This window comes from Henckelia pumila, chromosome 3, assembly GCF_033568475.1.
Source record: "Henckelia pumila isolate YLH828 chromosome 3, ASM3356847v2, whole genome shotgun sequence".
In the NCBI taxonomy this organism is placed as follows: domain Eukaryota; kingdom Viridiplantae; phylum Streptophyta; class Magnoliopsida; order Lamiales; family Gesneriaceae; genus Henckelia; species Henckelia pumila.
This window is the reverse complement of record NC_133122.1, coordinates 197,576,647-197,591,263: the sequence shown is the minus strand read 5'-3', so window position 1 is coordinate 197,591,263 and position 14,617 is coordinate 197,576,647. Positions and strand designations below refer to the sequence as shown.

At 33.3% G+C, this 14,617-nt stretch overlaps 1 protein-coding gene across 1 annotated transcript; it reads right to left on the bottom strand.

Annotated features, from left to right (window-relative positions):
• Positions 1-1,462: 1,462 nt before the first annotated feature.
• Positions 1,463-4,380, bottom strand: LOC140887116 (calmodulin-binding receptor kinase CaMRLK). The gene is made up of 2 exons (XM_073294170.1): positions 2,748-4,380; positions 1,463-2,246 (listed from the first exon to the last, which is right to left on the bottom strand). Exons 1-2 carry the CDS (start codon positions 4,168-4,170, stop codon positions 1,621-1,623), a joined length of 2,049 nt encoding a protein of 682 aa, XP_073150271.1. The 5' UTR covers positions 4,171-4,380; the 3' UTR covers positions 1,463-1,620.
• Between the last annotated feature and the right edge of the window lie 10,237 nt (positions 4,381-14,617).

The window sequence follows — 14,617 nt, the reverse complement described above, 5'->3', positions numbered from 1 at the left end:
ACGTGGCTAATGTGACGAAAATGAAGCATATGTTACACATATTAAAAGTCATCTAATTAAGCAAAAATAAAAGGCAAATAAAACAATATGTCACACAATATTTCAAATAGACAGGATAAAAACTTGTTTTTCTTTGTTTTTATATATAAACATAACTTTATTATCTTGTATACTAGTGTGTAGATAACAATATAACATGGACGTTAAAAATAAAAAAAATATCCGTGTATAAGATAACAAAAATATATTACCCACATATATGATTTATTAACTTATACACAATATGTAACGCAAAATGAGATCATTAGCTGACTTGGCCTTTTATTTTTATTTTTAAAAAAAATTCAGATGTTAATGTGAACATATGAGAAAAACTTTTTCGACAAAACATAAAAGGCTACAAGTTGAGCTGTTCGCCTTTTATTTTTTTAAAAATTAAATTAAATTAAGATGTTCATTTGAACATTTGAATTTTTTTTTTAAAAAAAAACAAGTTGGATCTGGCTAGTGTGTACCAAAACTGTGTCGGTGTGTGTATGTATATGAAGGAAAAACAACTAAAATTGATTTTTTTTAAAAAATCGGAAAATACATAATAAAAACTGAAATTTAATAATATAAAATCAAATATAGAAAATCCAAAATAACAGTCTTTACCGTAACGTAAAAGAAAATTGTGCAGGACTAAAACCAGTGATGGGGAAAGGTCTCGCGCGGGTAATGATTTTGGAGGGGGGGAAAAAAAAGAAGGGAAGAAATTCTTTAAAAGAAAAGCTCATGAGATTTTTCCCACACGGCAAGGTGGCTAACTTGTTAATTTTCGACCATTAATGATCCATTTAATGTCGCATTCGAAATCCATGCATATTATACTTTCAAATTCTACTTACGTTGATTGAATACATAAATAAATCCAAAGACTGGACCATGCATGCATATCCATATACTACTATTAATTTAAAAGAAAAGCAACAATATATATATATAATTGCATGTATATATGTAATGGTGAATGGTCCATTCTTTCTTTTCCCTATCGACCCAAACTTGTTGCTAAAGATTGTTGTTATGCACTTTAATGACAATGGAATATTGCTTTTATCAAGCTTTGACAATTACAGGGAATATAAAAAAAAAAAATTAAAGGAGGAGTTGGAATAAAGCTACAAATATATACAAAAAAGAACAAACAAATGAGCAAAGAAAAATTACTAAAGAAAGAAAAGAGAATGAATTAATGCTAATATTAGATGGTTTTGACATGTTCGAAACAGAGGATTGATCATGGTGAGAAATTTTAATTTTTGTGTCATAAAGTACATGTAAACTTCTTCGATGACCTCATAGTATTTCATGTTAATCTAAATGTATTTCAAGTTCATCAATAATGATGTTATAAGTAAATTGTGAATATAAGATACTTATACTTATTTTATTATAGACAATAAAATTATAACCCAAATACATCACTCCTAAGTCCTAACACAACTTTTCTTTGAATTTGAAATAAATTCCTCCAATCTATTGTTTTACATTCCTCCAATCATGAGAGACAAAAAAACGCACTAAGTCTAATAATTCGAGTGTTTGTACATGTGTGGGTCAACTTAAATCAACTCTCTAGCTAGCTAGCGGGGAAGGATGCAAGTCTTTGAGCAAACCCAAGACTTGTTGCATCGTCGGCCTCTTCCCCGGCGCCTCCGCCGTACACAAGTACCCGAGGCCGAGACACTCCGTCATCTTATCCACTGAGTCGCCGCCGCCACGTCTCAGCCTCGGGTCGAGCGAATCCACCCCACGCCCATCCTTCACCAACCGTCTCACCCAATCAACCGTCTCGACCGAACCCAACTTGCCAGTCAACAGCTCCACTAGCACGACCCCAAAATTATACACGTCATCCTCAGGGGACCCACCGAGCCGAGTTTTATCGCCTAGGGCGATACCCACTATCCTAGGCTCTAGATCGTCCGTCAATAAGATATTCGACGCCACGAGGTTTCCGTGCACCACGGGCTTGGACCGGGCGTTGTGGAGGTAGGCCAACCCGCGAGCAATGCCTACGGCGACACGGTGGCGGGTGCGCCACTCGAGCTCTTCCGGGGAAGTGTAGTGGGACCCGGTGCGAATCTCCCACGTGTCGGTGCTCCAGTCTTCGACATTTGGTGCTCCTGTGGGGAGTTCGTGCATCCACCTGTGTAGATCACCGTTGGCCATAAATTCATACAACACCAACTTCTCATTACCTGCACAATAGGAAAAGAACAATCCACGAATTAATGCTATCACCAAATTTAATGTTACATTCGTTTTTTGTCAAGTCTCTGTCGAGTACCATTAATTCAACGCAAATATCTGCCTCTCATTAATGAAAGTAGGTGCTCTATGATCTATCAAAATTAAGAGAGAATCCACCCATGCATGACAGAATTTTCTGCAACATTGACTCATGATTGGTTTAATTAAATTTTAATGTTACATAATCTTTATATTAAATTTTATATTAAGTTTGCCTAAAATCTCCATGTTTGACTTTCTTGATGACACGAACACCAATGCTGAAATTTTGAATTTTTAGCACTACCCTCCAAGAAAGTGGTAATCACGAATACCTATTTCTGCTAATAATCGAATGTATCTACACTCAGCTAGTCTCGCAGAAGCCAAATTTCACGTGAATCTAATAAATTAGGTAGGTAAGAAAGTGGAAAATCAGGCAAAACAACAATTACGCACAGTACAGATACCTGCAATGCAATATCCAGAGATGGGTAGTAGATTTGGGTGCTTGAGCTTAGAAAAGTCTTCGAAAATTGCCACTGCTTCATCATGGCTAAGGCTTCTGGCATTTTCCAGGACCTTGATTGCTACGTGGAGGTCTCCGGGTAGCACGGCCCGGTAAAGGGGCCCGCTTTTGCCCTCTGCAAGAAGGTATTCTTTGCCGAAGTGGGAAGTCGCGGCGATAAGGTCTTTGAAGGTGAGTTTCAGCAATGGCTTCTCGAACATTACGACTGGAGCTGAAGCGGGCTCTTTTAGATCAGCTACCCACGAGGACCCGGATTCTGTTTCGAACGAGAACGGGCCCGATTTTTCGAACCTGAATGGGATTTGTATTGGCTTTGAGATTGCCCATTTGGTTCGTCTAGAAGTTTTTCTCTTCTTGTATAGGCAGTACGTGAGAAAACTAACCAAGATTAAGAAGAATGTTGAAGGTAGTAATATAGCCAAGATTAAGGCTTTTTTGGGTTTATTGTCTTTCTTGACAAGTATGGGATTTTTGACTCTGTTTTTCTGTGGTGGTTTGTGCGGCGGCGGGGCTGCCGGGTGAGGTTTGATGTGTAATTCAGGCCTGGCGGTGGCGGCGGCGGTGCTATTCCTAGTGATTAAATGTCCGGCGTGATTGAAGGCTGAAAGACCATACCTTTGGACAAATTTTGAGTCGAGTTCACCGGAAAAGTTATTGGATGAGACATTCAAGAACTTGACGGTACCCAATGGTGGAAAATCAGCAGGGAAATTTCCAGTGAACCCATTGTCGGAAACATCAAGATATTTCAAGAACTGAAGGTGGGAAATCGCCTTCACATCCCCAGAAAAATTGCTACCAGAAATGTCGAGATATTCGAGATTAGTTAAGTTGGTGAACCAAAAAGGCAACAACACACCTCTGAAACTATTATGCGAAAGATCAAGATACGTGAGATTCTTAAAATTCGAAACGTGGCCAAAATCCTTAAACCTGTTGAAAGAAACGTCAATCCTCCGCAACGATGAATCGAACTTGGCCATTCCCGGCTTCGGGAGTCCGAGAACGCCTCCGAGCCGGTTGTTCGACAGGTCGATTTCAACGAGACTCGGAAGAAACCATATCGCAGGCGAAACAGAACCCGACAGAGCATTGTCGGAGAGATTTATGACTTGCAGCTGCGTCATGTTGGCAAGAAACTTCCATGAAATGGTGCCGGTGAGATTCCTCGAGGGGAGTTTGATTTCAGAGATAGCGAGATTCGAACAGTTGGTGAAATACCAAGAAATATTGAACCCAGAAACAGAGGCGAAAGCTTTGGAAAGCAGAGCTCGGTCTGCGGTGTTGTTGCTGCATGTTTGCGTGGATTCTGCATCAAAGAAGAAAAGGGAAATGATGAGGATTATTTTGAAAAGGGAATTCATGCTGGGCTGGCCGGGGAGATTCAGCAAATTTCAAACTCTGCCACTTTCAGTGGTTTCCATATAAAGAGATGGATGATGGAGAGAGACGCAGCTGCCCATTATAAACTTCGCTTCGTCTTTCTTGTTGGCTAGCTAGTTCCCTTTTCAACTGCTCAATATCACCTAAGCCCATTCTTTTTAACTTATGACCATGAAATATTTGAAATTATATATAATCAACTTTATGATATTTTAAATTTCACTGTAAAAATATATCAAGCTATTAAAAATCTTGTTCATTATAATCTCTCTCTATATCTTATATGTTGTATTCATGCAATTTGTTTGAGTTCAATTCAACATACTCTTAGGTTGCGTTTGGATTGAAGTATTTCAAATCCATGGATTTCGATTATAATTTTAGTGTTAATAATAAACATAAAGAAATCTTAAATTCATAACTTAATTATTTACACGTTACTTAGATGGATTAAAAAAAATTCTAAATCACCACTTTATTGGATGAATTTAAAATTCATCATAACTACCATGAATTACCATATAAACATAAAAAAAAATGAATTTGATGTTTATAATGCTACTTCGTTAAACAAAAATGCATTTGAAATTCATGGATTTGAAATACCTATTATAAGCGGAGCGTTAGAGTTCATGGATATGAGAAAGAATAAAGAGCATCGGATGTAACATAAAAAAAAAAACCTAAAATTGTATGTCAGGTAGCTTAATTAAATTGACTATTTAGGTCTTAAATTAATCATTTAACGAAGATGATAATAAGACCAAAAAAATGAATGCCCTTCCACGATTACACGTGACCTCCACTGAGAAATTCTCAGCACTGGATGGAATAAATGAGATGGGAACAAAATGAGTTAGCCCATGGTAGTGCTTTTGGTGTTTACTTCTTGTCGTTGCCTCCTCGAGGTTTAGGTTTTTCCCCATCTAATTTTTTTTTTATCTTTCAAATTTCCCAAGATTATGATGAATGGATAGTTACGTGGTGGGGTCTCAATTTATATATATAAATAAAAGAATGTTTATAATATATTATATTATATAGTCAAGAAAAATTCATAACCAACGCATATGAAAATGGTTGGTCCGACTGATTCGTGATTTAGGTAATAATTATATGTAACGAATTTCATGTGAAATACCTAACATATTAATTCGGTGCGAGGAATTAAAGTGATCCAAAAAAAGAAAGCCAAAAAAAAAAATAAAATTGATATGACCAAATCTAATTAGGTGTTCTTTTTCCTTTGTTACACTTTGTGCTTAAGAGTGGATAAAATATCACTGATCTTTGCAATAATAATTTTTTTTTAAAAAGGTTGCATAAAGATGTTAATAATTGGTTAATGATACAACATGCATTGCTTTATTGATTAATTTATTCATTTTGGTATCGGCCCTTTAGTGAACGAAGGCTTTTGTAGTGAAAAGTGACGTGCTTTAAACGATTTCCTTGCGAGGTTTATTCAATGAGAATATTCATCCACACTCGTAGATTTCATAGTAACCCAAATATTGCTTCAAATAAATATATATTCATTGGATTAAATCTGTGGTAGACCTTTTATAAATGTACTAGCATAACTGCACACATGTAGAGATGTCAAAATGGGTTAGCGAAGCGGGCCAACCCACAACCCGTCGCAACTCACCATTAGGCGGGGCGGCTCACCTTTAAGACGGGTTGGGAAAACTCCAACCCAACCCAACCCAACCCACTTATTTTAAGTGGCGAGACGAGCCAACTCGACGGGCTTACGTGTAAATTGATGGATTTTGGTGGGCCAACCCGCAACCAACCACAACCCACCATTAGGCGAGAAGGGGCGGGGCGGGCCGACCCACTTTTTAGGCGGATTGGAAAATTGCCCACTCAACCCATTTTTTTTGTATGGCGGAGCGGGCCAACCCGACGAATCTAACCCAAATTGACATCTTTGAACACACTGACACACACGCCGCATGTGTATAAAATTATATATATAATATATTTATTATATGCTATATATAAATATTATTTTTTCAATAATTTTTAAAATTATTATTTTTTTAATTTCTAAAATAATATAAAAATAAATTTAAATGTTATTTATTATTTTATCCTATCTATGATGGTTAGTTGAGAAAAATATGAAAAAATATATATAAATAAAATCAAATTTACTTATTTATATAGTGTAAAGGGCAATTTCGAAAAAAAAAATTGTTATCTTCATTCTAAGGTACTCAACTATTATGTATAGTATAGATATATATAACAGCGATAGCCAATATTTATTACATTAGCCGGTACTCATAAAGATGTTCACGGTGAGTGTCCAAGAGATCAAAACTATTTTTTTTATAATCTAAAAACGATTAGGTGGTGTTTGGAACTATTTTTAAAAAGCACTTTTTTTGAGGTTTGTTTCATAAAATTTTCAAGTTTTGTTTTTGAAAAAAATAGTAAATAGAGGAGACTAAAGGAGGTGAGTCCACCCTAATTTGTTGTAGTGAAATGGATTTGGAAGCTAGCAGGCGACTTGCTCCATATGGGTTTGGTCATCACCAATCCATCCATCAATTTATTACACGTGATTATCGGCTTCAATTAATCCGTCTTACACAATAACTAAATGCGCTTTGGAATATAATTTCCACCTAATCCTCATCCAAATTAAATGGAGTGTAGTATTTCCATTTGCTAATTAGAAATTAATGCTTCAATAATCATCTATACATTGACGTAAATATTTAAATTTCAAGAATCATACGTGCATCAATATTTATTTGTTCATACGTACTTATTCACACATCGAAATAATATTGTTATTTGCTTTCTTGGTGATATCATATAACATTAATAATTATGTTCTTATGAGAATTTAAACTTGTAATATTCCATTCTTTCAAGTTTCTTGTGCGATTAATTAAAATCAATTTGAGAACGGAACAAACATAAAAACGAAAAACGAAGAGTGATAATTTTTATCAATTTTTTATTTTGTTTTAGTTTGAAATTTGAAGTGAACAAAAACAATGTACAATATTTTGAATCGATATTAGTCTAGTCAAAAAAATCAACTTATTCCGACGGGTTAAATAATGGACTTGTTGGAGTTTGAGTGCGTAGGAAGTAGTTGGACTCTGTTGGAGTCGTAGAAATGGCCTTTTATTGATCGAATGGGCCTACTCCTAACAACACAAATTTCAAGTCTTTGGCCCATTATTTATTATCTTTCACTTAAGTTAGCTTTTATTTATATATATGGCGATAACAATATATAGTGGGACTCAAAAAAAAAAAAAACACACAATAATCAATATATAGTGGGTGCTTGTGATAGTATTTTTTTAATGTGAAAAAGTGTTATTTTATACTGTATTATGTATATATTAATCGGATTGACTTGTCATAGATATAGTGAGATTGTTTGCTTCATATGATACTGACTTTTATGGCTAATTTTGAATGTACTAATCAAGATCCTATTTATATTATAAAAAATACATTTGATCTAACATTGTTGATCAATAGATTTTTTTTTTTAACTCTAAAAATCACCTAACCGACCGAAACTATCCAAAACTGCACATGTAATTTTATTTGAAAAACCTCAATTTCCAACAATCCATCTCACAAAATCAACCTATTAATGTCTCATAGAGTTTTGTAAATAATAACTACCCGGATCCTATCAAGTAGGGGGTGGACAAGAATTTATTAATTTGAAAACTAATCTAGCTATTTGTTTTTCATGTATTTTTTACTTGATGAGTAAGTATCTTATGATACGGTCTCGCAAATTTATTTTCATGAAATCAGTCGACCCGACATCTCACAAAATTAACCCCGTTTAATAAGAGTTTTTGTGTGTTTACTTTATTAATTTATTTAGGTTTAAAAATAACTATATTTAAAAAAAAAGGTTTAAAAGTACATAATATTTATCCGTAGAATTTTGACATTTCATGTATCTTTTATCTCACACGACACAAAAATATCCACCTTAATTAATTACTTAATAATAGCACTGTTTTCTTAACTACCCACGTTTTTTTTAATTACTCAATTAATTAATTAATACTTAACGATTGTAATGTTGCTTAGGTTGACGTGGCTCTGAATAAGCAAGCGAGTACCCTTTTTGTTTGATATCTCCCCTCGTCTGTAAAATTGATAAGCAATTGTATAAACTATATAGTATACAAAAGGTTATTCTTCAATATTATAACTTCCGGAAACTTCTCCCTACAATCCAATATATTTCTCAACTGAGAAATTTTATGATGTACAATACGATATACTAATTAAACTTTCATATCTAGCAATCATAGTCTCAGAACTGCGATATTATATTTTCATTAAGAAAAAGGTTTTATTTGGTTGGGAAATTTTTTTCTAAGTGAGTTCTCGCAAAAGGAATTGTTTGATATAATTGATAAAGTATTATATATATGAACGATTCTAGTCGAGAGTTTAAAATAGTTACATAAAGTTAAGCGAACAGTTAAGAAATATATATGAAGGGAATATTTATTTACTAAAAATATCTTAAGCTTAAAAAGATTTATTTAAGTCTTTTGCTTTTTTTGAACTTTATGTTTAAATTGATTTATTTCTTTATTTATTAGATTAGATTTGAGATTGTGTGAATTTATCAGTATATATATCTATATCTAAATGATTTATTCATTTGCCTTTCTTGGACTTGATTTTAAATTGATTTATTTCTTTATTTATTAGATTTGAGATTGTGTGAACTTTTCATTATATATATCTATATATAAATGATTTATTCCTTATCTTTGCAGAGATCTTATGCACGTGTATACTAAATATTTTTTGAAGCTCGAGTTACGGTCGTTTTTACTTGATTGTCGTTGAAGTTTTGAGAGCATTGAAGATTGAAGTTTGTTGCTCTCGTACTCGTGTTTTGGCATCAAGAATTCATCTCCTTATTCTAATTTTCTTGTTCTATCTTGCATATAATTTTTAGAAGATGTTTTTATTCATTATTTTCTCAAATTTTACAATAATTCACTAGTTTTAGGGTCGTTTTCTAGTAAAAGTTTTGTCATAAGGCATTGCAAGAGTATTTTATACTCTTGCTTAAATACTCAAGTCTGTTTATTTGGTTGATTGTTTATTTTATTCATGTTTTTATAGTTTTTCGCTGCATGTTATTCTAGATATTTTTAATCTCTAATGATAACATCTAATTCTGATTTTATGTGCAAACGATTATTCATTACAATATATTTATGACAATAATTTATTTTTTTAATCATGATATTTAATTTATCGTGCCTTTCGATATTCTATATGATAAGTAATTATGTTGTAAATGTTTTATATTTCCAAAAAACTATATTAAATATGGGTACATATTATTTTTTATTATAAGTTTATATGATCATGAGTAAATCATCATAATGTTTTTATTTTAGATTAGAAGCCTAAGATATTTATATTCTCAAAAGACTTGTCTAATGGGTGATATACTTTTTTTTTTATTAGTTTTACGGTTCAATACGAGACATTTGTAAAATTGACGAATGTGCGATGGTCCACTCCATAGTAAACACATTTCACACATTTTTCAATATTCAGTACATGAGATTATTTTATGTTATACCTGAAGTACTTCTCCCCCCATGATGTGGTCAAATATCAACCATTGGATCATCAAGATATATGTCAATTTCCATAAAAATATATGGGTCCCACGTGATCTAATGATATTGAAATAGGGGGAGAACCACTACCGGTGTAGCATAGACTAACCCCAGTACATGCACCTTAATCTACTCATGCTTATGTTTTTTTTTTTCACAATTATTGTCATCGATCCGATTATATATAGTTATTTTCTAGTGTTGTGAAAAATACTCGCAAGCGTACGAGTAACAAGTTTTAATATAGTGATAAAGAGAATGTCGATCCCACGAGGAGTAAATTGAAAATATTCAATACTTGTAATTAGAATAGTCTTAATTTTATTTAGAAAATCAATAACTGAGAGGTTTTGTAAAAAATAAAATAAATAATGAAGTTTGTAAAACACGCGTACACACACTCCTTAAGAGATTATCAAGCAAAAAAAAATAGTCTAGATGTTTAGATTTCACCTAGTCTCGACAATATTCATTCCCAATTATTTTATCTCCATTAGTTCATTTCAATTAATAACCAAAAACACATAGATGATTATATTTCCCTCTCCCGAGTATCAAATAGAATGTATCAATTACAGATCAATTTCAATATCCCTATTAAAAATCTACTTATAATGATATGTGTAAAACAATGTTCTTCCTAGGCTCTATTAAAGTTACAAGCTTTCTCGAGACATATAAACAATTATTAGTGTAAATTCTATCGATCTTATTCAAAATTCCCTCTCCCGAGTGCCGGATTCTAAATAAATAAGACAAATCAATTTATGGTCAGTAAATTGAAAAGACTTTCAAAACTAGAATCACAATTAATTTAGAAGAACTCAATTCAATAAAATCAAAAATTCATAAACATGTCTTGACCAAGCTACATCAACCTCTAGACTTAAAAAGTTTAGTTCATAATAAAAAATAGTTGAAACCAATTCATATTCATGAAACTAGACATCAAATCAATAATATAAATTCAAGAGAAAGAAAACAAATCCAAATATTCGATCTTCCGTGTCCGGATGATCTATCTTCGTCTTTGTTCTTTGATGTTCTTCCAAAACTTGTGCAGAATTTTCTCTTCCAAAGTCTCCAAAATCTACTCTCGATCGATCCTTGATGTGTTTCTCTCTATGCGGCGGCTTCTGCTTCAATTGTGTACAAAAAAATCCCTTTTATATGTACTTCAAATCCAATAAATAAAAGCACACGAAAGTCCGAAGGTTTCCTTCCCGAAAAACCCAAAAAACTTACTTTCGCGATGGCGCGCCCGCGCCTGAGAAGAGGGGTGCCCGCGCATGTCTCTCTGTCTCCTGGATGCTCAAAATTGCTCAGACGGCGCGCCCGCGCATGCCTCTCGGGTTTGAAAATTTGCATCGCGCGACAATTTTCAAAAAATCATAACTCCTAATATAACAGTCGGATTGAGCTTAAATTTTGACAGAAGTTTCAAAACATCCTATTTATTATGGACGGTGAGATCGGATTTTGATGCCTCAATAATTTCAAGTAATTTTCTGAAGTTGATACTCCATAATGCATCCTTCCGCTTCTTCTTGCTACTTTTGCGTCAATCCTTTCAACTCACAAAAATAACAACCAACATGCATAAAATCCACTCGATACATCACAAAAGTCAATTCAAATCATATATAAATTAAGTGCATAAATTGCACTTATCAAATTCCTCCAAACTTAGACTTTCACTAGTCCCGAGCAAAACAATAATGAGCAATATAGTCGGCCTCCGAATTTTTACATTCCAAGATTAAATACACATGTAGGCTAATTTTCTCGAGAGTTCTCGTGTGTGTGTGATTTGCAATCTCATCTACCCACCCAACTTTCGATAAAATCATGCAATCCGTAAGCTTCACAGATTCATTAATCTCGCCCTCAAGTTTCAAAACACTCTCCACCAAGTTTAACTTCTAATTGCACAGATCAACAGGACTTTTCGGTTAACATTAGGCTCAAGTATAATCACTAAGATATAAGCATCCATATGTATATCAATATAAACAATGACTCATAATTCAAAGCAAAGGAAATTGAATATTTTCAATTTGTGCAGGATGATGAGCAACTAAAATTTTTTATTTGTATTGCCAGATATTAGTCTTAGCTTTCTTCTACTCCATACATTTCCATCTTTATGTTTTGTATTTGGACTAGAATTTTAATCCATTTTTTTTCTTTTCAAGGTCTCCCCTCACCTTACTTTCTCCGCCATTACTTTTCTTTGAACTTTTTAGCTACTCAATTTGTTTTGGATTTTTCATGATTTATATGACTAACAAATGAATAATAGCTAAAAAGGCTGAACGAATTCAAAAATGCCTAAATCACTTCCGTGCTCTTAAAAATTTACCTCAGTTTCAAGTAAAAATCACAAGAGTTAAGAATCAAATCATCTAATCCACATCACAAATCCACATAATTTTTTTAATTGCTAGGAGTATCGAAAATCATGGCATCAGTGCATGTAAGTGAGAACTCAAGATTAAATATCGCTAACATGAACTTTTCAGCACAAAAAATTATTTTCATCATAGGCCAACACAAATACACATCACTTTTAACTTAAACCACTCAACAAAATTTTTAAATTTTCACACACCCCCCTAAACTTAAATTGTGCATTGTCCTCAATGTAAAGTAGTAAATCAAAACAAGAACACATACCTTGGGCACTGAGCGTCAGTACTTGGCACCATCTTAATCACTTTAAAGCTCTTCATGCAGGGGTGACGGCTAAACTTTCACCGCTTCAACGTTTTTACCTACACAACTCTAAATTATTATTGTTGTCTAGTCTCAACATGCACAAAAGATAAAATAAAATAAAAACAAATCAAAATAAAGCAAATAACAAAAATAACTTGGGTTGCCTCCCAATAAGCGCTTAGTTTATAGTTCATAGCTCGACTCTATGCCGCTTTCAGCCCGGTTCACTCGATTTGTTGGAGGTTTTTTCATTCTCCTTCACCCTCCAAACAAACTCAACAACCCTCTTGAACTTAGATCGCTTTTTCTTTTTCTTCATCTTCACCAACTTCGAATTATTCTCTCTTGGCAATTTTACAGTACTAACAACTTCGCAGCAACATTCCATCTTCTTTGATTGTTCAATCAGGAACACCTTCTCCGTTGATGGTTTTTCAGCCTCCTTGAACACATTTAAAGTAACTTTCTCACCATCTTCACCTATCGTCAACGCACCTTTCTTAACATCAATCTTGGCTTCAGCAGTAGCCAAGAACGATCTCCCCAATATCAATGGCATATTTTCATCTTCCTTCATATCCAACACCACAAAATTTACAGGAAAAATAAACTTATCTATTTTTACCAGAACATCCTCGATGATTCCACGTGGATATGTGAGAGATCTATCAGCTATGTAACTCCCCGATTTTATCTTAATGAAGCTTATTTGAGTTAATAGGAGATTACAGAATTCAAGAGCCGACTTGATTTTGATCAGGGTCAAATTTCGGATTTTTCAGGGACTAAAACGCAAATATGGAGTTTGTTAGATATTTATAGCAATTAAAAATAAGAAAAAATAAATTAGTTACTTAAAATAAAAAAATCTAAATTAAAATCTAGACTAATTGGTAACAAGACTAAAAAGTAATCAAAATTTACTCTCCGGCAACGGTCCCAAAAACTTATTGTGAAAAATAATTGCAAGTGTACGAGTGTCAAGTTTTAATATAGTGATAAAGAGAGTGTCGATCCTACGAGGAGTAAATTAAAAATATTAAATATTTGTAATTAGAATAGTCTTAATTTTATTTAGAAAATCAATAACTAAGAGTTTTGTAGAAAATAAAATAAATAATGAAGTTTATAAAACATGCGCACACACACTCCTTAAGAGATTATCAATCAAAGATAAATAGTCTAGATGTTTAGATTTCATCTGGTCTCGACAATATTCATTTCTAATTAATCTATCTTCATGAGTTTATTTCAATTAATAACCAAAAACACATAGATGATTTTATTTCCCTCTCCCGAGTATCAAATAGAATGTATCAATTACAGATCGATTCCAATATCTCTATTAAAAATCTACTTTTAATGATATGTGTAAAAAAATGTTCTTTCTAGGCTCTATTAAAGTTACAAGATCTCCCGAGACATATATACAATTAATAGTGTGAATTCTATCGATCCTATTCAAAATCCCCTCTTCCGAGTGCCGGATTCTAAATAAATATGATAAATCAATTTATGGCCAATAAATTGAAAAGACTTTTAAAACAAGAATCACAATTAATTTAGAAGAACTCAATTCAATAAAATCAAAAATTCATAAACACGTCTTGACCAAGCCACATCAACCTCTAGATTTAAAAAGTTTAGTTCATAATAAAAAATAGTTGAAACCAATTCATATTCATGAAACTAGACATCAAATCAATAATATAAATTCAAGAAAAAGAAAACAAATCCAAATATTCGATCTTCCGTGTCCGGACGATTTATCTTCGTCTTTGTTCTTTGATGTTCTTCCAAAACTTGTGCGGAATTTTCTCTTCCAAAGTCTCCAAAATCTTCTCTCGGTCGATCCTTGATGTGTTTCTCTCTATGCGGCGGCTTCTGCTTTAATTGTGTGCAAAAGAATCCCTTTATATGTGCTTCAAATCCAATAAATAAAAGCCCACGAAAGTCCGAAGGTTTCCTTCCCGAAAAACCCAAAAAACTGACTTTCGTGATGGCGTGCCTGCTCCTGAGAAGAGGGGCGCCCGCGCATGTCTCTCTATCTTCT